This window comes from Nannobrachium achirus (assembly GCF_963921795.1).
Source record: "Nannobrachium achirus genome assembly, chromosome: 1".
In the NCBI taxonomy this organism is placed as follows: domain Eukaryota; kingdom Metazoa; phylum Chordata; class Actinopteri; order Myctophiformes; family Myctophidae; genus Nannobrachium; species Nannobrachium achirus.
The window spans coordinates 30,037,814-30,062,208 of record NC_137810.1 but is presented as its reverse complement, the minus strand read 5'-3'; the positions used below and the strand labels follow the sequence as shown (position 1 = coordinate 30,062,208).

Genomic DNA, 24,395 nt, shown 5'->3' with positions numbered 1-24,395 from the left:
GTAAGGAATTTATTCACAGATTGTATCCTCTGATTATGTAGACTGACGACCCTGTTTCACAACAGCAATTATTACAGAACAATTTAACAGATATTTTAAACAAACAAAAAATATCATTTTACACCACCTTTACTAGAAATCTACTGATTTCATTGAATTGATTGCTGGTTGAAAGGAAATTGTTGCATTACCTCTACCGTTTTTCCAAAGCGATGCATTGTCGCCATCTGCTGGGGAAATAGCCTTGTGTAAAGACTTGAGCCTTGTGGACATAAAAATGGAAACAATCAGTGCATAGAATTTAAGACAACTATTTATTAATAGTTATATGAGTTTAAAGAGAAGGATCTCAATGGAAATAAGCCTCGTCTTACCTGAGTTTCCTTTTGGTTGACCGTGTAGGCCTACCGTCCAGTGAACTGTAGTGTACTGTATTGAAGATGTACCTTTCCCTATGCAAATATCTAATAAAGTCTTCAATCAATCAATCAATCAATCAATCAATCAATCAATCAATCAATCAAGTGCAGTCAAGTTGCAGTAATTCCTTCCTTCCATGACCCCCGGTGTTTAGAAATCCACTATTCACCACACCAAGTTGGGTATGGGATTGGGCGGGGTGAGGTGGTAACAAATATTTGCAAGAATTGGAACATTATTTGGGCATTTGCTTGTTGACTTGTCCTCCTTCGCCTGAACCTTTTTCACTCTGACCCACCTTACCGAGCATCACCACGAAAGCGTGGGGTGGCTCAAAGTAGCTGACAGAGTACAGCATCTTGCAATGGGCCTGGTGTACAAGATACACTACACCTCCAAGATTCCCATGTACCTGACAAACTACTTCTTAAAGGTCAAGGATGTTCACGATCATAACACCAGAGGCAGCTCCACTAATCATCATCAGCGTAGATTTAACACTAAACAAGGCGCTAACTCGTTCTCCTGCTATACCATCAACATGTGGAACGCCCTTCCACAAGCCCTAAAGGAGAGCAAATCCCTAGCCTCCTTCAAAATTGGTATGAAAAGTCACCTTCAGACAGCAGCTACCCGTGACTTGTAAATAGACTAAGCCCCCATGCTCCCCCCCCCTTTTTCTTTGTATTCTGCCTTTTGTATTTGATGTTATGCTTTTAAAACTGATATTATCCTAGATAAAGTACTATGTTCTATCCGTCTGTCTTTCAATGTTATATGAGATACTTAAAGTGTGGTTCCTGTGGAAATAAGCCTCGGCTTTCTAGGATCTCCTTTTAGTTGACCTTGTACCAGTGATTTGTACTGTCATGAAACTGTACTTTTTTCTATTGCAAACTTCTAATACATTCTTCAATCAATCAATCAAAACGTGCTATCGATAAACTACAGGTCCCATAATGCCCTATGATCTGAAAAACCCCAACTACGCATGCTCACTTTTCACTGACACGGGAAAAATGGCGGCGGTACTGCTGCAAGTGTTGGAACGAACAGAGATAAGTAAATTACCTAAAGCGGTTCAAAATAAACTCGAAAAGTTCCTCTTGGACCAGCAATATGAGATAGACTCGTTGAAAGCACAGCAGGAGCAGTCCAGAGTCGATAACGGTAAGATAGAGCCAGTTATTTGGGGCAGAAAGCTGGGGTAGCTGTAGCTTGTTTTGGCATATTAACCTAGCTGCGCGCCGGTGGTGCGCTTCGAAAATAGCCGATCTACAAGCTCTCAACGCGTCACGATGCGACTCGCTGTGTCGGCTGTGAGCTTTTAGATCGGCTATTTTCGATGCACGAGCGCGACCCTGCGCGCAACCAACTCAGAATGTAGCTGTGTCTAGAACTCTATGCTAGTAGCTAGTCACATAATTCACAACAAACATAACGTTTTGCATAGTATGATGAACGAAGCCTGTGGATTAATACAGTGGATTAATAAAGATACATATTAAAAAGTGTCACATTTTAAGTAACGATCTACTGTTAATAAATCTTTCTTTCACTATGGGTACAAATCACATGGTCAAGCAAGCCAAAGTCATTAGTGTCCACTGTCAACAGGACAGACACAGCCAGGTGTGTCAGACACATTTCAATGTGCTTTTGATGTCTTTTGTCCCTCAGAGCAACAATTCTTCGAGAAAGTGAGGCTGCTGGAACATTGCCAGGAAGAGTTTGTGCACCAGACTCATGATCACCAGGCATTGAAAAAGGCGTTCGCTGAGCTTCGTAAGACTTTTTGATTATAATTATGGTTATACACATACATTCTGCATGACTTTAATCCCCTTTTCCAGAAGTAAAGTAAAGGTAGTAAAGAAGTAAAGGTGATGTTCCCATTTCCTGTTCGAATCAGTTTCACATAGCTTCAGATTGGAACCAGAAACATGTGGTGTTCTAACATGTCATTTATCTTTAATGTTTGCCTTTTGATGATATTTCTTTCTTTTTAATAGAGGAGGAACTAAATACTGCTCGCGAAAAGAACAAGGAATATGAAGTTGCTCAAGAGAAATTATTATCAGAACAGGTAAGGGAAATGGAAGTTATCTATTAATATTAGTAGCTGGTTACATGACGACTGTGGCTTTGGCAAATTAGTTTGGTTTTCAGAGTTATGTATTTACAGTAAATACTATTACAAACACTGTTAACATTTTTTGTGGACTACCACAAAAATGTAAAAAAGGCAACATTTGCATTAGGGAGAATTTGGATGTCCACACCAGTTACAGTTGTAGCCAGCACAAGTGCCAATAAATACAATTGCTACATCTATTTTAGACTGTGCTGTCAAAAGCCAAAGAAGAACTGGAGGCAGAAAAACGAGAGCTTGTGCGAACATTGGAGAGGAGATCCTTGGAAGTGGACACTCTTAATGGTATGGATTGAATTCATTTGAAATATATCAGAACATTGACCTATAAGTGTCAACACAAACAAGTACATTTTGCAGACCTTGGATATAACATACCTGTACTCAACTCTTAGTCTTGGAATTTGTTTTCCTCACCAGAGGACACCAGGAAGCTCAATGACAAGTTGGTGGAAGTCAGCGCCTCCAAGATGGGGCTGCAAATGAAACTGGACGAGCTTGAAGCTGCAGAGGTGAACATAAAGGTAAGCCATAAGGTCTAAATTCAGAGGATGGATGCAAGTCCCATGCTTACTCATTGTGGCTGAGATGCATGTGTCAGGGCCAGTGAAATACACGGGCACGATGAAAAGAAGACCATAAAACCAATCCTACCCACCCCTGACTTTACTCCTGTGGATTGGCTGTTCAGTACAGGGAGAGGCGTATGGACCAGGAAAAGGAGTTACTTCAGGGTCAGCTAACCTGGCTAAACGGAGAGCTAAAAGCCAAGAGCGAGATGTTGCTGTCTATGTCCCGCCAGAAGGGTAATGAGATCCTGGAACTTAAATGCAACTTGGAGAACAAAGAGGATGAGGTATGTATTTTACCTGTTGCTTTTTGTCCTCCTAAATTTATTATCTTCTTTTACAGAACATTTCTGTTGGAAAAAATAATTCCCATTACCGGTAATAATAATATGGTTAGTATATAAGAGCTGAGTTTAATTTAGTTGAGATGTGTGTGTTAATGTGTTGTTCTCTTTGTGTTTTTAAGTTGAACAGATTGCAAGACCAAGTGGCTAGCTTGAAGACCTCAAATGAAAACCTTCAGAGACAGGCTGAAGACATCATTGGCAAATTGAAAGAGGTATGTGTCTGATTTATACTTTGCCATATCATGGTACCGTGAAAATAGCCGTTGCATCCATGACACATGAACTTTGAGGTCTGCTGTTATCATCGTGCGACAAAGCATAAATTGGGCTATAGGCTTCCCAAAGTTTCCTTTTTTGTGTTGAATTGTTACAGCTAAAATTACTTTAAGATGCAGTGAAGAAATTGGGATCACATAAGTCTTCAAAATAAATGTCTTTGGCTGCATTGTGAGATCTCATGAGTCATGTGATTGGACATCTCCTTTCAGGCCAAGGAACAACAGGCAAGCATGGAAGAGAAGTTCAGGAACGAGCTGAATGCCAACATTAAGCTGTCTAATTTATATAAGGTTGGTAAAGAATATGATATAATATTATAATTAGACCTATGCCACCACTAGTACACCCTGCCTCTGCTTGTGAAACACTGACCTAGTGTAAATGTCATCTCTTTTTGAAGTGGTGAAAACCGCTTCCTATGAGTGGCTTTGTGTGTCCCACGCCCATATATGGCCATTTTAGTCCAGAATGAACAGGCTTTTTCAAAAACAGAATGTCCGTTTAATTACCATATATGGTGATCTCAGTCCAGAATGAACAGGGTTTTTCAAAAACACAATGTATGTCACCTCATGTCCATATATGGTCACTCCAGGCCAGAATGAACAGTTTTTTTTCTGTCCCGTACGTGCAGAATATCAGTCCAGAATGAATAGGCTTTTTCAAAAAGCAAAATGTGTGTCCCATGTCCATATATGGTCATTTCAGTTCAGAATGAATAGGCTTTATCTGTCCTGTAGACAATTCCAGACAATTCAGACAATTCTATACTAAGATTCTAGACAATTCTCCAGACAATTCTATACTAAGATTCACCGCTTCACTTCGAACCGAGGTTTGATTTTTTACTTCTGTCTGGCATTCAAATTCAGGTACTACATCAGAAAATGCTGTTGTGGTCCTGTAGAATTTTGCCTAGTGCCGGTAGTTCCATTAGCTAGAATTGACCACTGCTAACGCAATATACCTCTGTTTTCAGGGAGCAGCAGCCGACTCTGAGTCAAAGAGTGAAGAGCTAAGTCGTGCGGTGGAGGAGCTGCACAAGTTACTGAAGGACGCTGGAGAAGGTGAGATGAATACATCTAGCAGCCCCAATCTAAGTCATAGTTTGGCTATTTTGCCCAGTGGTAAAGGGCCTTTATACACACGGATATTTTATACATACTGGAGGAAAAACAAACGAATGCTCTCCCCACCACAGCAAACAAAGCCCTGGAGGAGAAGCTAGAGGAAATGAATGGTGCCAAAGACGAGGCTTCCGCTGAGCTCAGGGAGAGGATCCAGAGCCTAGAGAAAGAGTTGGACAATGCCAATGTACTGCTGTCTGACCCCAAATTCAGAGGTAACTTTGAGCACGGACTTTGAGTGACTCTGTCTTGAGTGCTCTTTTCACCCCTGATGGTCTTACTGTGTCAGTTTAATCTTGTCCTTTATTTTCTTTTTGTATTGATAACATTAGTGGTACAATATGATTTAATTTAGAATAAAATCGATATCATCAAGAACAGTTGTGGTCAGTTTAACTAGAAGAATACATTTGTAGACTTGACATTCATTGTATTTCTAGCTCCTGCTAATGCAGCCTCATTACTGTCGGAGGAGCAGATGACGACCATGTCTCCGACAGCAGCCGCTGTAGCCAAGATAAAACCTGGCATGAAGCTGACTGAGGTACTCGTATTACTTTCTTTTACTAACTTGACCAAAATATCTCACAGCCTATATGTGTTTTTTTGTTTGTGCCCAAACATATTATTGTTGACAAACATTCCAAAATGAACATGTGCAGTTAATGATCTGCAACTTTTAACGCTCCCTTGAAGTAGACTTTTGTCCAAACTATGGATGTGATTATGTTACACTGCATTTAGGTAACTTTGTTGCTGAAAGTAGTCTAAACGTACAGTTGTGCCCAGTAATCATGAACCATCATTGACTGTTATAAACTCCCCTCTACCGCAGCTTTACACAGCCTATGTGGAGAGCCAAGAACAGCTGGAGCTGGAGCGATTGGAGAACAAGCGGGCAAACAAGTACCTGGATGACATAGTGCAAGAGGTGGAGGCCAAGGCTCCCATCCTTAAACGACAGAGAGATGAACACGAGCGCATGCAGAAGTCTGTTGCTAGCCTGTCAGCCAAGCTGGAACAGTCTGTGAAGGTGAGTCATTTGGACTATGCTGGTTGTGTGCAGGGATGGATGGGAGTATTCCTTTATCAGCACCTATCATCACCATTCATTTCCTTTTGCTGCTATAGTAGTGGTTTGTTTTGTTTCTTATACTATCTACTATCTTCAGGAGGTGCACCGCCTACAGAAGGAGTGCGATGAATCCAACAAGTGCTCCTCCCTACTGGAGAGGGAAAACAGGAGGTGTGAGCTGCAGCTGGTAGACATGGCTCAACAGGTGAGACTTTCCATACACAATTGTCAGTAGTGGCGTGTGGGGGAGAGTGTACATACTGTATATGAGCCGGGAGAATCCCACACAATGCTCCTGTTCTTGCACTCTACCACTGAGGGCATGCTCCAAATGAAGTTGAACATTTGTGGTCAATCTTTTCTTCTACTAAATGCAATGATACTGTTTTAGTATCAGCTCTTTTGTCGTCTTCAAATCCATAATATTGACATATTTGCATAGTTTTAGTTTGAATGTTTGCTCTTTTTTTATCTTTTTATGGTCCTTCCTAAAATGGGCAAAGACATTCAGTCGGTGTGAAGGCTGTAAATTACAAATACAAAGAAAGTGACCACAGATACTTACTGTAAGTGTCTACACTTGACAGATTAGACTTTAGACATTAGACTATGATGTTTATTGGCAGGCAGCCAAGTTTGAAACGCAGAAATAGAATCAGTTCAACTTGTGTGAAAGTGTGTATATTGTTAGGTGTAAGACACAGACAAAAACATGAATGTATACTTGGTTGTAAATGCTTTTTATCTAATGCTAGAAAAGAAAAAAGAAAAAAACATCCACAACAGCATAATTATGTTATCTAGTACAGGTGTTTTTTAAACTTTTGTGACTCGGGGCACCCCTGTAATAACATTTTTATCACCCCTGAATTACACTGTTCATTTTGAGAATCATATATCATATTATGCTACATAGACGGTTCTGAGATACGGTATGTCACAGATAAATATCCGTTTCCATTAGAACAGATTGAAAATAACGTTTAACCAATTAAACCCCAGCATCCCTATTCTGGGGGGAAGGTTCACCAAAAATAGACTATCTACAAGCTCACAACGTGACGCTTTGTGAGCTTGTAGATCTGTTTTTGGTGAAGAGAGTTGAGGTAGATGGAAAATGAACTCAAGTGAAAACCAGGTCTGTTTCAGTAAGCAGGTCTAATTGATTAAACCTAAGTGATATTGATGCATTCCAAATATCAAAGTATTTTGTGGCACTGGACTGGCATCACGGCACCCTAGGGTGCCACGGCACCCACTTTGGGAAACCCTGATCTGTTACACACTATTTACAGTTTTTTTTATCTTTTTTTAGAGTCACCCTAACCCTTCACATCTTCCCTTGACCTCATGACATTTCCATTGAGGTCAAACAAAAGTGGTTAAGAAAAGACAATTCGGACACTGACGGCACTAGTCTTGTTCTAAAACAGTGGTTCACAACCTGTGGGTCGGGACCCCCGAGGGGGTCCTAAAATTATTTTGGGGGTTCCCCAGATGATTAACTTATTGTGCAATGTTGTTTTCTCACTCAACAATAAACAAACAAAGTTTAAGGGTATCTACACATTTCTAAAGTGACAATTTAAGGATTGTCAAATATTAGAGGCAGAAATTGTGAAAATAGCCGATCTACATGCTCAAAACGCTAGTGTTATAAAAATGTAATGCCTCAACTCTTAGTGCTCATCAGGGTGGGGGTCCCCAGTTCAAATATTATCTTGGGGGTCGCGGCCTGAAGAGGTTGAGAACCACTGTTCTAAACCACATGCTGTTCTTCCCACCAGGTACGTGTGCTGCTGCTGGAGCTGGAGGAGGCGCGCGGGAACCATGTGGTCCTGGAAGAGGAGCTGAGCTCAGCGGACATCAGCAGCACGTCAGAGCTGATCAGCCAGCACCTAGTGACCTTCCGCAGCGTGGAGGAGTTGCAGCAGCAGAACCAGCGCCTTCTGGTGGCCATCAGGGATCTCAGTGAAGCCCAGGAGGAAGAGGAGATGGAGACTGCAGGCACCAAGTAAGTTAAGAGAGAGAAATTACCTGATGGTTCACAATGGGTCACAATGTCTGTCGTTGGTTAGATGCTGGTACACAATCACAAACAATAATGACCACAATTTTATTAGGTGACCTGCCCAGTGTTTTAAAACTGCAGGGTTAAACCCAGTTATTTTAGGCATGCAATATAGCGAATTGTCTGTTAAGCAACTTTAAATGAACTACCCTAGGCGCAGTGAGGTGGAGCGCAGTCTGGAGAAAGCCCAGTCTGAGCTGGAGGGTCTGAAGGACCAACGTAACCAACATATGCAGCTGACCGAGTCCATCGTCAGGCAGAGGGACATGTACCGTGTACTCCTGGCCCAGGCCACAGGAGTCAGCTTCCCTCAGCAAGGTATCGTACATTCTTTTATTTTGAGAAGAAATCTATTTATATTCGGCTAATGTATTTAGTATCCACTTTGTGTCTGGTCTCAGAAAGTGCCTGCCACCTTTATGCCTGTTCCATTGAGCTACTGAGTACTGACCTATACTTTCTCTTTAGGAACAGGACAAGAGGAGTTGTCCCTGACCTCCACTCCTCGCCGCTCACCGGCGACCACGCCTACCACAGCCACGCCCACTGCACTTGTCTCCATGACTGCAGAGTCTAATGAAGCTGTGGAGGCCAAGGCTGCCCTGCGACAGGTGAGTGTCAGAGTTCCACTGTGAGTCTCGAACCCGCAAAGCACTGTCAGGCTATCAGATCCTGTCCTAGCAGTCTGAGTATATATAATTGTCCAGCAGATGACAACAGCGTACAGTTATTCAACTGTCCCAAATCAGTGATTTGTACAACCTTTGTAACCCAAGCGCATTAAACATGTTTAACAAATTCTGTGTTGTCTTTCTGATGTGGATAAAAACTGCTTCTGAACCTTATGGTAACCATTTTCTGCATTTCATTATATCATCTAAAATGACCCCAAACCTTCCCTAGTCTAGATCAGTTGTTGTTGGCAGGTTAATCCATAAACTTAGCTAAATTGTGTGCATGTTGTACATGTTCTAAACACTAGAGGGCAGTATACCCCTACTCTACTACCAACATAATACTAATACTATTTGACCCATGTGTGTCTGGACTCTGGTTGCATCTGCAGTTGCAGGAGGTGTTCTCCACCTCTAAGAAGGAGCGCGTAGAGAGCGACAAGGTTTTGGCAGAGCAGAATGAGAAGATGCAGGAGCAGTTGTCTGACCTACGCTCCCAGAATGCCAAGATATCAACCCAGCTGGAGTTTGCCTCCAAGAGGTAAGAGTGGAAGTCAAAACATGTTCAAGGCTTGGCTCCCCACAGTGACAATAAACAACTCCTTTTAGCCAATTAAATTGTATATTCTTTGTTGACCCGGAGCCCCCACAGGTCTGTACTTGGTCCCCTTGATTTTTCCCTCTACACTGAAAATAGCCACTCTACAAGATCAGGTTGTGATCTTGTAGATCTGCTATTTTTTGTTTTTGCAGAATATTATTCACCTATTATGACATGTCCAGTACATTTCCTAATGCTTTTCATCCTTTGATTTGTCACATTTGTGTCTGGTCCAGTACAAAAGCTTTACAATTGAACCACAGGCTTGCATTGTTGAATTCTATTGAGCCATGAATCTCAGCAGAAATTGATTAACATAACAATCACTCCACTGCACAAAATAAATAACGCTGTAACTAAATTGCAATTAAGAGTTCAGCTCTCGTCGGTCAACAAAATATTTAGACATTTATTTGGATTGTTCAGCTTTGCCTCACATTAGAGATGGATGAAAATAGCTTTTTAGGCAACTGACATACTGTCTTCCATCTGGTGATGGTGATAGGTATGAGATGCTGCAGGACAATGTGGAGGGCTACAGGAAGGAGATCGCCTCCCTCAGGGAAAAGGGGCAGAAGATGGCTGCCGCAGCCCAGAAGAGCGAGCAGACAGTTCACACCATGACACAAGACCTGGCCGCCGCTCAGGAGAAGCTCACCATGGCTGAGGTGTGTGTTCGTGTTTTAAGCAACACTGTGGTGAATAATCTATATTCTATATTAGCCATGCTTTTTATATGAAGTGTTGAGGAGTGTCCCCTCCACCACCTCAGGGTCGTGCTGAAAACATGCGTAAGGAGAAGGACCTGCTGAAGATGGTGGAGTCCAGACTGATGCAGGAGAAGGAGACCATCCTCAGCCAGCAGAGGAACCAGAACCTGCTGCTCACCAACCTCCAGACCATCCAGGTAATTCACCTGTCTCAGTGTGCAGTCTCGCTCACAAACACCCTCTAGTCTATATCACCCACTAAGTCCAAATGTAATAGTAGTTGAGCATGTACTTGTTTCTTTCTGTGTATTTCCTTCTCCTTGGTTGTCACCACACAACTGGCACAAAGAACAAAGAAAGTTGCTGTTTCAATGTATCATGTTTACATTTTTGGCATTGCAGGCTCAAACTAAATATTGTGACACTAGCAGAATTTTTTTAAGATCAAAACTATTTTTATTACCTTGCAACCAAACTTGTGTGATCCTGTCTGGACACAACAGAATCCACTTTGGCTCCCAGACCCATGAGTTGAGAAACTTTCCTATAGAGTACAACTCCCCCTCCATTAATGTTAACCTCCAACGTGTTGTAGGCCACTCTGGAGCGCTCTGAGACGGACACCCGTCAGCGTCTCAACAACCAGGTGGAGAAGCAGGAGAGGGAGATCTCCCAGCTGCAGAAGAGGCTGGAGAACGAGGTGGAGCAGCGCCATCTGCTCAACAGGAACCAAGATGTAAGCACGGACTTGCACCAACTGTCACCCCATCTGTTGTTACCTGCTGTCGCACCACACAATGATTTATCTCCGATCCTCATTTTTTGACATCCACACCCTCTCTTCTTCCGATCTTTAAAATACATTTGTTAAAAGTATAACATGGTAACTCCTCAATCTCCCCGTGTCTCTCCATGTCCTCTTTCACTCAGATCCAGCTGATGGAGGCCAAGAGGCAGCTTGAGAGCCAGGTGGCTCTGCACCAGAAGACCAGGGAGCTTCTCGCTGCCACCCAGCTGGAGATCAACACCCTCAGGGGGCAGCAGGGAAGCGGGGAGGCCCGACTGGCGCTCAGTGCTCCCACCACACCCACTCTGAGCTTCAGAGGTTTGTACACACAAACACAGTTATGTGAATTTGATGAAATATCACATTTTGTGACCCTAGGTTTAGGCTGTGCTTGGCTTGAAAAATCAATAAAAAGAAATGTATAACAATAGAAAAGATAGTGAGTCAAGTGATGCACGCCATGAGTTACTGAAGTCAATGTGGAAGATGTATCCTTGTTTTGGTGCATCCAAAGGAAATGGAAGCCAATTTAATCCGTCCAGTCCCAGTCCAGTAAATGTTTTATTTCAATTGGTCAATTTTACGTCCAGTATTTAGTCTTGTCTTACTTTATTTTTACGTTTGTCCTAATTTATGAGATGGAGGTCTGAATTTATTGCCCAGCTCCTATTTGCTCATGTGGGTTTGAGGCAAGACATAGTAAAAGACACCAATGAAATATTTAAGCGGTCGACTTTGAAAATGTTGTGGTTGGTTAAACACAATTAGAACTCAAATTGTAGTTTTATTAGTCATAGTTTGTATTGCTTTCTATCACGCCTTTACTTTGTCCTCATCGTTACTGTCAGGCAGAAGCCTGGTATATCCAAAACCATGACTTTTCAGGAAATGGGGGGACACACACACCTGTGTTCCAAATTCTTTCATTGTTAAAAAAAAAGATCTGACATAAAATGTCATTACAGGCTGCTGCATTATGATTATGATTTTTTACAATGTCTTTAGTTACCTGTAGTTACTTTATCACCCGAAGCTCTATAATTATGAAAATGTCCGTCTTCAACAAACTGAGACGGCGAAGTGTTTTTGTTAACTGTGTGTGTTAAATGTTTGTGTTGGGGCCGCAAGTGGACAGGGGGCAAGACCGATAGCAAAAAGAGGGACACAGCAGAGCAGTGGTTTCAGAATTCACTTACCAGAGGTTGTTTAGAGCCCATATTCTGAGAGGACATGGGAATCCATTGGCTTTAAAGAGAGAACTAGTTGCAGTGTCTGTTTATGGACACGTTTGGCATCCTGTAAAAAAAACACCACAGACTACAGACTTTCAACCTGGTGTCCCTTTATTTTTCTAAATTGTAGACATGGCTAGTTTTGCTACTTGTGTGTGACACAGTCTTGCGATGATGTACTATTAAATACAGAAAGAACTAAGATGAAATTGGATACAAGCTTTCTGGCGGACAGCAACGTCATCCAACCAATGTTAACTATGCACTGCTCACTGCCCCCCTTCTATCACCTCCAGGTGTCCAGGTTTCAGATCAGGACAGCGAGGACCTGCGAGGTCGCCTGCAGCAGGCAGAGACCCGCGTGGAGGAGCTGGCAGTGCGCCTGAAGGGGGCCAGCTCCAGCATGGAGCAGTACAGAGCCATGGCCCAGAGCCTGGAGGAGTCACTGAACAAAGAGAAGCAGGTGGGTCTGGTCTACTGTGATGTTTGTTGGGATGACACAATCCCAACAAACCACATTACTTTACCAATCATCAACCACAAGTTAAAGGAGCTATAGTCAACTTTTTCATTGTAGGGCCGACACTTTGTTTACATCCTAGTCTATAGACTAGAATGTAAACAAAGTGTCGGTCTGACAATGGCCAAAATGATTATTTTATCATTATTTTATGCTTTTTGTGGTAATTTTTGAATAGAAACATATATATGAAGCTTATTTATTTATAACATATTTTCGAAACATTATTTTTATTTTAGCATCCGTTTTTCAAGAAAAAGTTGACTATAGCTTCTTTAAAGTTACAGGATCACATTGAGATGCATGCAGGTTATACTGTAGATATTGGCCTGTATGTAGCATGATGGCCTTTTTTGGTTATTAGCCTGCATGTCTTACTTTGTCCTGTGTTCTGGGTGTAGGTGACGGAGGAGGTGCGCTCCTCTATTGAATCCCGCGTGAAGGAGGGCCAGGAGCAGCACAGGCAGCTGGAGAAAAAGCTTCTGGAGGTAGAGAAGGCAAAGCATGAGGTGGAGGAGGAGAAGAGGAAAGCCCTGGTCTCTATCGAGCAGCAGGTATTCCAAAGAATGGCAAATGATCAACACAGTATTTTATAGCTTATTGTAGCTCGCTTTGGCAAACATTTACGGTATTCACTTTGACATTTTTGGTCAAAATGTTCTCCTAAATCTCCTTTAGAGGAATCTGCAACAAGAATATTGAAATTGACTTTGTGTGTGCATGTTTATTAGATGAACGAGCTCAGGAGAAGTCTGAGCAGTGTTCAGGCAGACCACAAGGAGGCGTTGCAGAGAGCAGCCATGGCTGAGGCCCAGCAGAAGCAGGCTGTATTGGACAGCCAGGAACAGGTCAGGAACCTGAACTTGTAACACCACTTAGTGCGGTTTGACTAACCTTAATCTTTTCTGACATATCTTTACTGATATATGAACATAAATTGGATAGAGAATTAATTAAAATTTAGAATCGATAAACAACTTCCCCCTTAGTTAGAACCACTGTGTCTTGATTTTATTTTATTTTTTCTGTGTTCCCCAGGCTAAGCGTGCAGCTGAAGCCCAGGATAAATATGAGCGGGAGATGATGCTGCATGCGGCTGATGTGGAAGCCCTCCAAGCAGCCAAGGCCCAGGCCCTGCAGGCTGCAGAGTTCAAGCACCAACTGGAGGAGAGGGCACAGAGAGCCAGTGCACAGCTACTAGAGGCCAGGGTGTCCTGGGAGGCACAAGAGAAGATCTTCAAGGTTGGGAGCAAAAAGATGCCTGCATAAATGGATAGGTCAATTATTAAGCAGTAACCCATGACAGCCAGTGGTACAGTACAATGAAGGGTCCATACAAGTCAGGAACGATGCAAGTCTGTAAGGAACACAAGTTGGGATTGCATGCCCCACCTGGTTATGCAATATCCTAATCAGGGGTCTTCAACGTTTGCAGGCCAAGGACCCCTTAGCTCTGAGAGAGATGAAGCAGGGACCCCCACTACATATCGTATAAAATTGTGTTGGATTAATGTGTATTTTCATATATTTAACCACTTGGACTGTCAATACCTACTAGTCTAACCTCTGTGCCAAAAAATAGCTGATCTACAAGCTCAACGCCTCACAGCGCAAGGCGTTGTGAGCTTGTAGATCTGCTATTCTTTGGCTAATGTTCCACTAAGAATAGGGATGCTAGGGTTCAAGTGATCAAACATGATCACACAAAGATTTGGCAGACCCCCTGTACTAACTCTGAGGACCCCCTAGGGGTCTCGGACCCCCTGTTGAAGACCCCTGTCCTAACTTGTTGTCAGAATACTTGGTGTACCTGTACCCAGTGCAGTACCCGTTACCTCAGCACTAATGACATTAGATGACTGGCCTACTCGGTAACAATGTAAATTGGGAATGCATGCCTCACCCAGGGATTATTTGTCCCTGCACACTACCATTTTGTTATTGACTTGCCGAAGGCGAAAAAAGTTTGAGTTAATTTGTATACGGATGCCTTTAGGCCAGTCGCAAATGCTTGAATGTAAAGGTCAACTAAATAAATGTATACCATGATCACTTTAAACTATTTTGAATCTTGAATGTCTTCCAGGAAGAGATGTCCAAACTAGAGACCCGCTCTGAGGAGCTGCAGAGACAGAACACACTCCTCCATGAGCAGATCCAGACCCTGAGCAGCAAGATGGCTGCTAATCTGCAACGTGCTGCCAACGAGAGCCCCATGAACATTTCGCTCACCGAGGAGGGCAAATCTCAAGACCAAGTCCTGGAGATACTCAGGTGAAAATAAATAAAAAATAACAGGCTTTAATAAACAAGGTGTCGCATATGGGAAAGAAACATTGAAGTGCATTTAACTGAGGGCTAAATTGTGCCCCGTGCTCTCCTAGGTTTGTGCGTCGGGAGAAAGAGATTGCAGAGTCTCGTTTCGAGGTGGCTCAGGGGGAGAGCCTCCGTCACCGTCTGAGGGTGCAGCACCTAGAGCGAGAGCTGAAGGAGGCGCAGGACAGCCTCAACTCAGAGAGGGAGAGAATGCAGGTCAGTCTTAGGTGTATAGGTCCAACAGAGATGTTTGAGTGTCAGGTGATTTGTCAGAGTACCCGTTGTTCCCGTCTGCCTGTGTCTCCCACTCCACCTTGCCTGATCCTTTTAGACATGGACATGGTAAAAGAAAGATGCCTACCTATTTCTAACTGCCAAGTGTTGGTGTGTTAAACCTTGTCGTTTGACCAGGTTACAGCCAAGACGCTGGCTCAGCACGATGAGCTGATGAAGAAGACGGAGACCATGAGTGTCCTGATGGAGACCAACAAGATGCTGAGAGAGGAGAAGGAAAGGGTGGATCAGGAGCTTCAACAGACCCAGGCCAAGGTAAGAGCTGTTCAGTGAAAGTATCCTGATGGTTGATTTAAGTTGATTGGTTTATTTATATAAATATGAAACCTCTTTTGCAAGAGACCGGGCTAAGACAGATCCAAGCAGTACAACAGACTACTAAAGGCTAACGGAGTGTAACGAATTCAATCAAAACAATAAAATACAATATAAAAAAGTAGTACTGTAGTTTGTTGAGTTATCAATAAGTAAAACTTTTTATCAAACTGTCATTTCAACTGTAGAAACTAAATCACTTAATTGTACTTAAAGTTTGGGGTTAACTTTAACCCTCTATCATTCAGGTGCGTAAGCTGGAGTCGGATATCATGCCGATGCAGCAGGCGAACTCGGAGTTGAGCGAGAAGAGCAGCATGCTGCAGGCTGAGAAGAAGATTCTGGAAGAAGAGATCAAACGCTGGAAGAACCGCACTCAGGTCAGCTGGACACCTAGACTAGAACACTGTAACTGGAGGAAAATGTTATGTTCAAGGTAGCAAAGTATTGTACTTTCTCACATTTTGATCTCCTTGAAAGAAGAATGCAAATAAATATAATAACAATAATAAAAATAAAGATGAAAATAATAAATATATAGTTAAATATATAACTTCCGTTCAATGATTGTAGCAATATATTCTATTTTGTCCCTTGTGTGTTTCTCCAGGCCTTGGTGAGCCAGCAGAAAGACACAGATCCTGAGGAATACAAGCGCATGCATTCAGAGAAGGAGATTCACCTCAAACGCATCCAGCAGCTCATCGAGGAGAACAGCCGCCTCAAATCAGATGTGTCCAGGTGATGAGAGGAACTTTACCTTGCTCTTGGCTCAAATATTTGCCCAGCTCTCCACCCTGTTCATTCCTATTTATCTCATTCCTGAACCCCTGTCATTTCTGTCTGCAGGAGTGGCGGGTCAGTGTCCGCCTTGCAGAGTCAGCTGCAGAACCTGCGTGAGAGCATGGGCAAGGTGGTGGAGGAGAGGAACAACCTGAGGAGGGAGGTGGAGGTCAAGAACCTGGATCTGCAGGAGAAGGTTCGCACCATCACCCAGGTCAAGAAGATCGGCCGACGCTACAAGACCCAGTATGATGAGCTCAAGATGGAACATGACAAGGTGTGTGGAGGAGGAAACAGAAACAGGCTTTAAATTGGTGGCTCAGCCATTTCACACAGTCCATTAACCACATGCTCCTTGTGAGTCGCAAGGCCTCAAGTTTGAATCTGACTTTCCTGCATTCCTCATAAGTTTCTCACAAATATTTGAAACAGAGTTCAGGTTAATAATGGTCGCATTTCCACCGATGTATTTGGTTCCTCCAGATTGTGGCTGAGGCAGCAGCGGGCCCATCCCAGGAACAAGAGGCCCATCAAGCCTCAGTCCAGGAGCTTCAGGGCCTGAGAGATTCCCTGGCCCAGGCAGAAAGCAGAAGCAGAGATCTTGAGGCACAGTTGGAGAACCTCAACACGGTCAGAGACCATCATATCACACTTTTCTATTTAAATGTTAATTGTCTTCAGATCTATCTTACTTTTTGGAGTGATCTGCAAAATGAAAGAGTATTCACCTGGGGGGAAAAAAGGTACTACAAAAGTGTGCAGGTCTCTGGTAGGCCAGGTTGCCTACCCAGGACCAGCAAACATTGGAAGGCAGTCATAGCCTGGAATGGGATCTGTCCAGATCTTGATCACATGACCCCAGAGATTACGTGTACCAATAGGCTCTATGCATATACGCCATTTTGTTCTACTTCCGGGTGTCTTTCGACTTCTTCACAGGTGTTACTGATTATACTAATGAAGGCTCTGTTTGATTTATTGTACAGTGGTTCTTTAATTTCAAGGACCCCCGTAACTCTATACAAATGGAATCAAATGGACTCTTTGCTTCCATTTGTCAGAGTTACACACCTGTATGGGGACATTTGGAACCCACTCAAGGACACTTTGATACCCACTGGTGTAGCAGAGTGTTTCCAGTGAGCCAACATGCACAATATCAGCACCCTGACTCCGTTTGACCAGAATGGAACAGACCCTTCATTAGTATCATCGGTAACACCTGTGAAGGAAGTCGAAAGACACCCGGAAGTAGAACAAAATGGCGTATATGCATATAGCCTATTTGTGAGGATTAGTAGCAAAAAGTGTGTTTTGTAGAAAACGCGGAAAATCTAATGGGGCCTACATGGAGGAAAGTGATGGTCCCAGGAATGCAGAGGGACAATATTTTGATTGTATGACCTACGGTTAAAGAGTTTAGCTGAAAACTGTATGTAGGATGTTGTAGCCACCACCTTGAGGCTCTTTTGGGGGTGGAGTTTCTTATTGGCCTAGTGTGACTGCACCAAGTTTCGGCAGTTTGTAGAAATCATGATCACGTCAAGTCTTAATCATATGACTACAGAGGTAATGTAATGCTCAGTGCTCGCATAAATGAAAACCTATCTCCGGCCTTAGGCCGTCCGGCCTGGCAGAAAAAATAATATTTACAATTTAGGCATTTAGCAGAGAGGAAAAATATAAATCCTCTAATTGATGTAAATGTGATTCTTATGATTATTAAGAAAAGTATCTGTTGAAGGTGTCGACTGCCAAAATAACGTATTATCAACTGAAGCATTAACCAATAACCATGACTATGTCTGTCTGTCGTGCGCCAGGTGCTGGGGGAGCGTGAGGCGGAGGTGCGTGCCACCCAGGAGCAGTCATCCAGGATGCAGCTAGAGATGGGCAGGATGAGGCAGGAGATACATGACAGGGCTACCCAGGAGGACTCGCTGAAGCAGCAGCTGGCCGACAAGGAGGAAAAGACCAGGAAAGCTTTTGTGGGTGCCAAGCAGAAGATCAACCAGCTCGCAGGTAAGAGACTTTTCAAATGGGGGAAGCCTCCCTGTGAGCCATGCATTGGAGTGCTCATCTTAGATCCCTGACCATGTCCACTTGTAGCATGTGCCACATGAACCCTGACATCATGTCATAATGGGCAAACATTTTGGTGAAAATAAACAAACAATGCTAAAATATCATATCTACAAGATCGCAGCACGTTGTGTTGCGACATGTGAGCTTCTTGATCAGCTATTTTGAGGAAACAGAGGAAACAGACCCTTGTGGGACACTGGTCAACAAAGTATAGAGGACTCTAATCACCATTTTAACCACTTGAGCTCTATATACTTTGCTGTATGGCAAATAGTGAAAATTGCCAAGCTCACACAATGCGTCTCACTGAGCTTGCAGATTTCTTTCTTTTTTTTAATGAGGAGAAAAAGAAGACAAAAAAGCCCAAAATGTGGATACCAGGGATGGTTAAAGATATTGCATTGGGGCATGCCTACTTGCCTACTGCATATCCTCTGTATTTTATGAACACCAATACGGATGTTATTTAATTACGTACCATTTTAACTGAGCAGGATTTTCCCCTTTGAACTAGAACAAAATGGACATTTATGCCAATAATAATGAGTGAGGGATAAACAGATAAAACTACCAGCAGCATACATATCGACAAGAGGGACAAAACAAATACGATACAGTATGGTGAAAAATATTGTGATAGTCAACTGTATTGATTTTCTAGGCACATCCCTATTCCTAATTATGTTTGTTTTTTTCTCCAGCCACTAAGGACGTCCTCCAGAAGGAAAACGAGGAGCTGAAGCAGCAGCGTGAGGAGCTGGAGGTGCGAGTGAGCGCGCTCAAATCCCAGTACGAAGGGCGTCTGGGCCGGCAGGAGAGAGAGCTCCGAGAGCTCCGGGGTCAACAGGAGAGACAGGAGCAGAGGGATGAGCCCCCTGAGGCGGGCCCCAGCAAGGTGAGCTGAGAGTTGGCTTGTAATGAGGCTTTAGCACATACTGGCCACATGGGAATCAACCAAGATAAAAGATTGATATCTTAGAAAAAAGTGCTACATTTGTTAGTCCAACTCCTAATACCCGAGAGTGAGTTATCAGTGTGTTCCCACACCAACTTTAACTATCATACCGTAGATGTGGAGTTTTCATTATATGCAGTAAATAGTTACCATAACGTTAACATAACTTAATAAATTGTACCCTTTAATATCAACCATGAAATCTGAAGCCATTGTTTTGTGTTATTTGTATGTTCATATCATAAGGATGTTTTGCTAAAGTGCACGTTTTTATAATTTAACCAAAATCGAATGCAATACTTCCAACAAATCTTCAGGGTTACATCATTCTTGTAGCACTTTAGAGTTTACAGTACAGTTTAGGCATTTAGCAGACGCTTTTAATCCAAAGCGACTTACAATAAGCAGGTAATACACATCACTATAATAAGCAAGATAATATGTCAGTACATTAACGACAATATAACAAATACATAGGAATATCATTCTAGAAAAAACAGTAAGACTCCCTAATCGAGAGATAAGCGACCGTCAGGTCGTATCTATACACAAATTGGTCTGTCCATGTCGATGACATGACTTTAGAGATACTGTGTACCACTTTGCGTGATTTTAAGGCAAAATCTGTAGGAGCTGTGTCCAAAAATGTATCTTTGAAGGTCAGCATCAGTGTTTTGTATTCAGTGCGGGCCAGTGGAGGGAGCGGAGAAGGGGGGGGGGGGATGTGAGAACTTTGGCATTTTGGACCAGTTGGAGAGGTTTAAGTGCACATGCTGGGAGGCCAGTGAGGAGAGAGTTACAATAGTCAAGTTTTGATATGACAGATGTCTGGATGAGGAGCTGGGCTCACTCCTGGTTGAGGAAGGGTCTGATTTTATGGATGTTATAGAGTGTGAACCTACAGGACCGGGTGACTTTAAACTACCGATCTGAAACTATTCAGATTTAACCACGACTACTAACATTTCTGCAATAATCCATGCAGTTGTTAACATTAATGCTCAAACTATTGAGTATGTGATCATTATCCACCTGTCCTAATGTTAGACCCAGGAACAGCAAAGGAATACAGAGCAAAGACAGATCAGCCTGAAGACCACCCAACCTGCAGACAGGGGCAGGTATGATCTCTTTATTTTAAACATATTCTCTCATTCAGAGGATATATAGTATATACTGTACGTGTCATTCCTGCACTGTTTTGTAAAATGATTGCTTACTCCATGTCATTTTTGTTCTCTCAGTGCCAGTACATCAGAGCCCCCGACCGCCAACATTAAGCCGACCCCTCTGGCGGCCACGGCCGGCAAGCAGCCTGTCAACCCAGGCAACAAGCCCACCCCAAGGGCTAGCATCCGACCCATGGTCACTCCAGCCACCCCAACACCCACGGCCACTGTCATGCCCACTACACAGGTGGAGAACCAGGAAGGTATGTTTGTTATGCCCACTGTCATGCCCACTACACAGGTGGAGAACCAGGAAGGTATGTTTGTTATTACATAATGTGTAAGAATGTGCATTCCAAAGAGGAGATTGTGTAGCCTAGTTCCAGACCCTGAATCGCTAGCCACACCCCTTTAATATTTTTGTTTGGCGATTCAGGTCTAGCATCGCTCTCATTGAGGAGGGCCTGCCTCGGTTGAAAATCCGATCGGCGAATCAGCGCCGTGAATCAGCGTCTTGTGATCAGCGTGGGTGGGGGTAACTCATGTGTGTTTCCAAGTACACCAGCGCCGCCGCCGTACCGTACCGCGCATCGCGTCGCGATAAAATGCGGTAAATTGCGGTAAAATGCGATCGCATCGATCTCGCTATGAAACACCAGTAGCAGGCATGTTATGTTGTGTTTGATTACTAGTTCGTAGTGCTCCTATTCTGACTGTTTCTTTGGTTAGCAAGTAGCACTAGCAAGCCACAGGCTAGCCACTAGCCAGTCACACATAACAACACTATGTCATGTGTTGGTCGGTGAACCAATCGCTGAAGACTGCCTCTTTTTGGCAACGCCCATCCCTGCAAACGCCGTAGGCGGAACCGAGTTCAGACTGAATAATGAAGTGAAACGAAATGTTAATTCAGGCTGAGTGTCAGGCTAGAGATTGTGTGCACATCTTATGCCTGTATTTGGGCCAGATGCTGGACATCAATCAAGGCAAGACTCAAGGAGAAGATAAAGCCACACTTGAAGCTCCAAAAACGTACTTTATTACTGGTGCAATGTTTTGACCTTTTAGGTCTTCATCTGGCAATGTGCATTCCACATAGGAAGGTTTCCCCTTTAAAAATGAGTCTCATTTAGCATAAACTGCACCAGTAGATGTATGTTTAATTGTATAATGTAGCAGCACATTACTGTTTTTAATGATGGAAATTCCTACTACTGATATCACAGAATGAAGAAATTGGCTTACAGTATGCTGCCGAATTTAATTTTGTTAATTGTAACTCTGCAACTTCAGCAAGGTTATGCTATACTGTATATTGTGGGAAAGTGGGTACACGTAAGAAGAACCTTTTTTTGGGGGTAATATTTATATAGTAACTTTTGCTTCCATTAAGATTAAAAGACAATCTGTGATTGTGAGTACTATTAAAAAAACACTGTTCCACTTTTATTTTCCCACCATCTCCAGCCATGCAGTCCAGCGAGGGTCCTCCAGTGGAGCATGTGACCGTGTACGGCAGTGCCAGCGGCTCCGTGCGTTCCACCAGCCCCAATGTCCAGACCACACTGGCCGGGCCCATGCTGACAGTGCAGCAGACACAGACACAGACGCAGGCCACCGCGTTCGTTCAACCAACGCAGCAGCAGAGCCTCACCCACACAGAACCAGCCCCCCAGGAACCACCGTCTATGGTGATGGAGGCAGCTCCCAGCTCACAGGTGGAGAGACCGTCCACGTCCTCGGCTGTGTTCGGCACCGGTGAGACCGAGTTAATGTTATAAGGAGAGAAAGAAATGGTTATGATATATTTTCGTTAACAGCATTCGGGGAGGTGTAGTTCCATATACAGTATAGACTACAGTATATAGCATTCAGAGATTGTGGAATAGTTGTCTGGCTACGCTTACTTGAACCCTAGCATCCTATTCTAGACATGTCATCACAGGTGAAAATAGAGAAACATTTTGAGAAAATGGTAGATCTACAAGCTCACAAGGGGGGGCAGGTACAGACCCTGGTATAGAGTGTAAGTGGCTAATAATTAAATTGGCATAATCATTGCTATATTATAGCTGTGAGAGAGGTTATGTTAAAAGTTCAAATGTTAACCATCTCGGTTTCTAAAATTAGTTTCAGCTACACAAGGCACTTCCTCCATGTCGAAGAGGCCCCGTGAGGAGGAGCAGGACAGTTCGTCCATGGTCACGGACATGGAGCAGGAGGACCCCTCTGAGTTCCCCGTTCCCAAAAAGTTACGCATCGTTCAGAGAGTGGGCCCTGAGGTGAGGGAAGAGTTACTCTAACCTACTTAATGTTAACCATTATAGTATTCAACAGTATTGGAAGGTAGTTGGGGTGTTTCCAGTAATCAGATCATGGTTATTGTGTGAGGGCTAAGTGTTGTGGCTTCTCCCTCAGGAGGAGGTGCTGGCTGAGGACACTGAGGCAGAGGGAGTGGTGCCAACAGACAGCCAGGAAGGCCCAGATGCCAATCAGGTCAACCATTTATTATCAATCATACCTATGATTTATTCCAGGATTTTCTTTTTCCTATTTGATGACTAATGCCATTTAAAAGCCTAGAGACATGAACAACAGGTTAACATTGTGTTAATGTGTTCTTACAGGGAGAGTTTCATGTACTGGAGGAGGTTGAAGAGGAGGGAGTCTCCCAGTCTGTCCCTGTGGAGCTGGACATAGCCATGGCACACCCCGACACCCCCGACCAGCCCCAGCAAGACGTTATCGTCATATTAACTGACACGGAGAGCGAGGATGACCAGGAGGAGGACGAAGAAGAGGATGAGGAAGAAGATGAGGGGGTACAGTATCTTCCACTGGAAGCTTTGAAGAGCGAGATCACATTGCAAAACCCTTTTAGCACGTAAAAACAAATGCAATTCCTGGTGCTTAATTTTGAGAAAGTGAAATGACTGTATTTATGTGATTATCATGTTGATGGAAGTTACTAGCATAACAAAAAGGACTCTTCACAGATATTGATGTAGCGCTGCCACCAGTATGCAAAAAACAAAAAAAGAGTACCATGACTCAAGTGTTTGATTTAATGTCATGCAAAACGTGTCATTTTGAAGCCTGTTTCACCACATAATGGGGAATGATGGTGAAATGTATTTTTAATGCAATGAGAGCGAAGTCAAGGACGCCTGGGTGTCCCCAGACCCCCAGGCGTCCTTGAGAACCAGTGTAGTTTGTATTACTCTGTAAGATATTGTCTGTAAATACCAGTGCTGTACAGAGCATGTGAGCAGAGCTCCAGGGGCTGTTGTCATGCTCGCTATTCGCTCCGGGCATGTTAACCATGTCGTTCGGGGTCCCGACTGGAGCGGCAGGCGGTCCTCACTCCGGGTTCGCTCCTACCTTTTTTTTTTATTTTTATAACCACTCCCAGCTACGTTAAAAATCACCCGCTCCGCTCAAGCTCTGTGCCTCTCTCATGCTCTGGTGCTGTAGCCTGTAAATTCTTTTCCTGGTTTCATGGCTACTGTAGGACTACGATGAAGAGGATGAGGAGGAAGATGATGATGAGGAAGAGGAGGATGAGGATGATGAAGAGGAGGATGACGGTGCAATGGGAGAGGAAGGGGAGGACAGCAATGAGGGGAGCGGGGACGGCAACGAGGGCTACGAGGGTGACGACACAGAGGTTCGATCACCACGTGCACATACTGTACTTACACACCCAGAGTTACTGCTCTGAACTCAACTATTACTTGGCCTCACCCACAAAGCTATCATTTCCCGTATCCCAGAATCTCTTCCACACACTCTTGTTACGCGAATACGCACACACACACACACCCTCCTCTGCCCACCCACTCAGTTTTTCCACACTCTCATCCTTCCCTCCGCCACATGTGTGTTGTTATCCCTCTTCTCATAACTGCGTCTGT

General features: G+C 43.5%; 1 protein-coding gene across 1 annotated transcript in view; it reads left to right on the top strand.

Moving 5' to 3' along the window:
• Window positions 1-1,439: 1,439 nt before the first annotated feature.
• tprb (translocated promoter region b, nuclear basket protein) overlaps window positions 1,440-24,395 on the top strand; it is a gene marked incomplete at both ends in the record, with an annotated part of 29,724 nt that continues 6,768 nt past the window's right edge. The window contains 41 exons of the mRNA XM_080728089.1: window positions 1,440-1,590; window positions 2,101-2,205; window positions 2,433-2,506; window positions 2,761-2,857; window positions 2,993-3,096; window positions 3,264-3,428; window positions 3,608-3,700; window positions 3,977-4,057; window positions 4,747-4,834; window positions 4,969-5,109; window positions 5,335-5,438; window positions 5,730-5,927; window positions 6,067-6,174; window positions 7,757-7,983; window positions 8,195-8,358; window positions 8,509-8,651; window positions 9,107-9,255; window positions 9,821-9,983; window positions 10,088-10,222; window positions 10,621-10,761; window positions 10,956-11,130; window positions 12,341-12,507; window positions 12,966-13,118; window positions 13,296-13,412; window positions 13,603-13,806; window positions 14,651-14,838; window positions 14,949-15,096; window positions 15,292-15,429; window positions 15,738-15,869; window positions 16,100-16,230; window positions 16,339-16,549; window positions 16,756-16,902; window positions 18,096-18,294; window positions 19,059-19,252; window positions 20,360-20,433; window positions 20,557-20,744; window positions 21,949-22,239; window positions 22,612-22,763; window positions 22,900-22,977; window positions 23,109-23,303; window positions 23,993-24,148. Coding sequence (XP_080584215.1) covers window positions 1,440-1,590; window positions 2,101-2,205; window positions 2,433-2,506; window positions 2,761-2,857; window positions 2,993-3,096; window positions 3,264-3,428; window positions 3,608-3,700; window positions 3,977-4,057; window positions 4,747-4,834; window positions 4,969-5,109; window positions 5,335-5,438; window positions 5,730-5,927; window positions 6,067-6,174; window positions 7,757-7,983; window positions 8,195-8,358; window positions 8,509-8,651; window positions 9,107-9,255; window positions 9,821-9,983; window positions 10,088-10,222; window positions 10,621-10,761; window positions 10,956-11,130; window positions 12,341-12,507; window positions 12,966-13,118; window positions 13,296-13,412; window positions 13,603-13,806; window positions 14,651-14,838; window positions 14,949-15,096; window positions 15,292-15,429; window positions 15,738-15,869; window positions 16,100-16,230; window positions 16,339-16,549; window positions 16,756-16,902; window positions 18,096-18,294; window positions 19,059-19,252; window positions 20,360-20,433; window positions 20,557-20,744; window positions 21,949-22,239; window positions 22,612-22,763; window positions 22,900-22,977; window positions 23,109-23,303; window positions 23,993-24,148 — 6,069 coding nt within the window. The remainder of the gene's footprint in view (window positions 1,591-2,100; window positions 2,206-2,432; window positions 2,507-2,760; window positions 2,858-2,992; window positions 3,097-3,263; window positions 3,429-3,607; window positions 3,701-3,976; window positions 4,058-4,746; window positions 4,835-4,968; window positions 5,110-5,334; window positions 5,439-5,729; window positions 5,928-6,066; window positions 6,175-7,756; window positions 7,984-8,194; window positions 8,359-8,508; window positions 8,652-9,106; window positions 9,256-9,820; window positions 9,984-10,087; window positions 10,223-10,620; window positions 10,762-10,955; window positions 11,131-12,340; window positions 12,508-12,965; window positions 13,119-13,295; window positions 13,413-13,602; window positions 13,807-14,650; window positions 14,839-14,948; window positions 15,097-15,291; window positions 15,430-15,737; window positions 15,870-16,099; window positions 16,231-16,338; window positions 16,550-16,755; window positions 16,903-18,095; window positions 18,295-19,058; window positions 19,253-20,359; window positions 20,434-20,556; window positions 20,745-21,948; window positions 22,240-22,611; window positions 22,764-22,899; window positions 22,978-23,108; window positions 23,304-23,992; window positions 24,149-24,395) is intronic.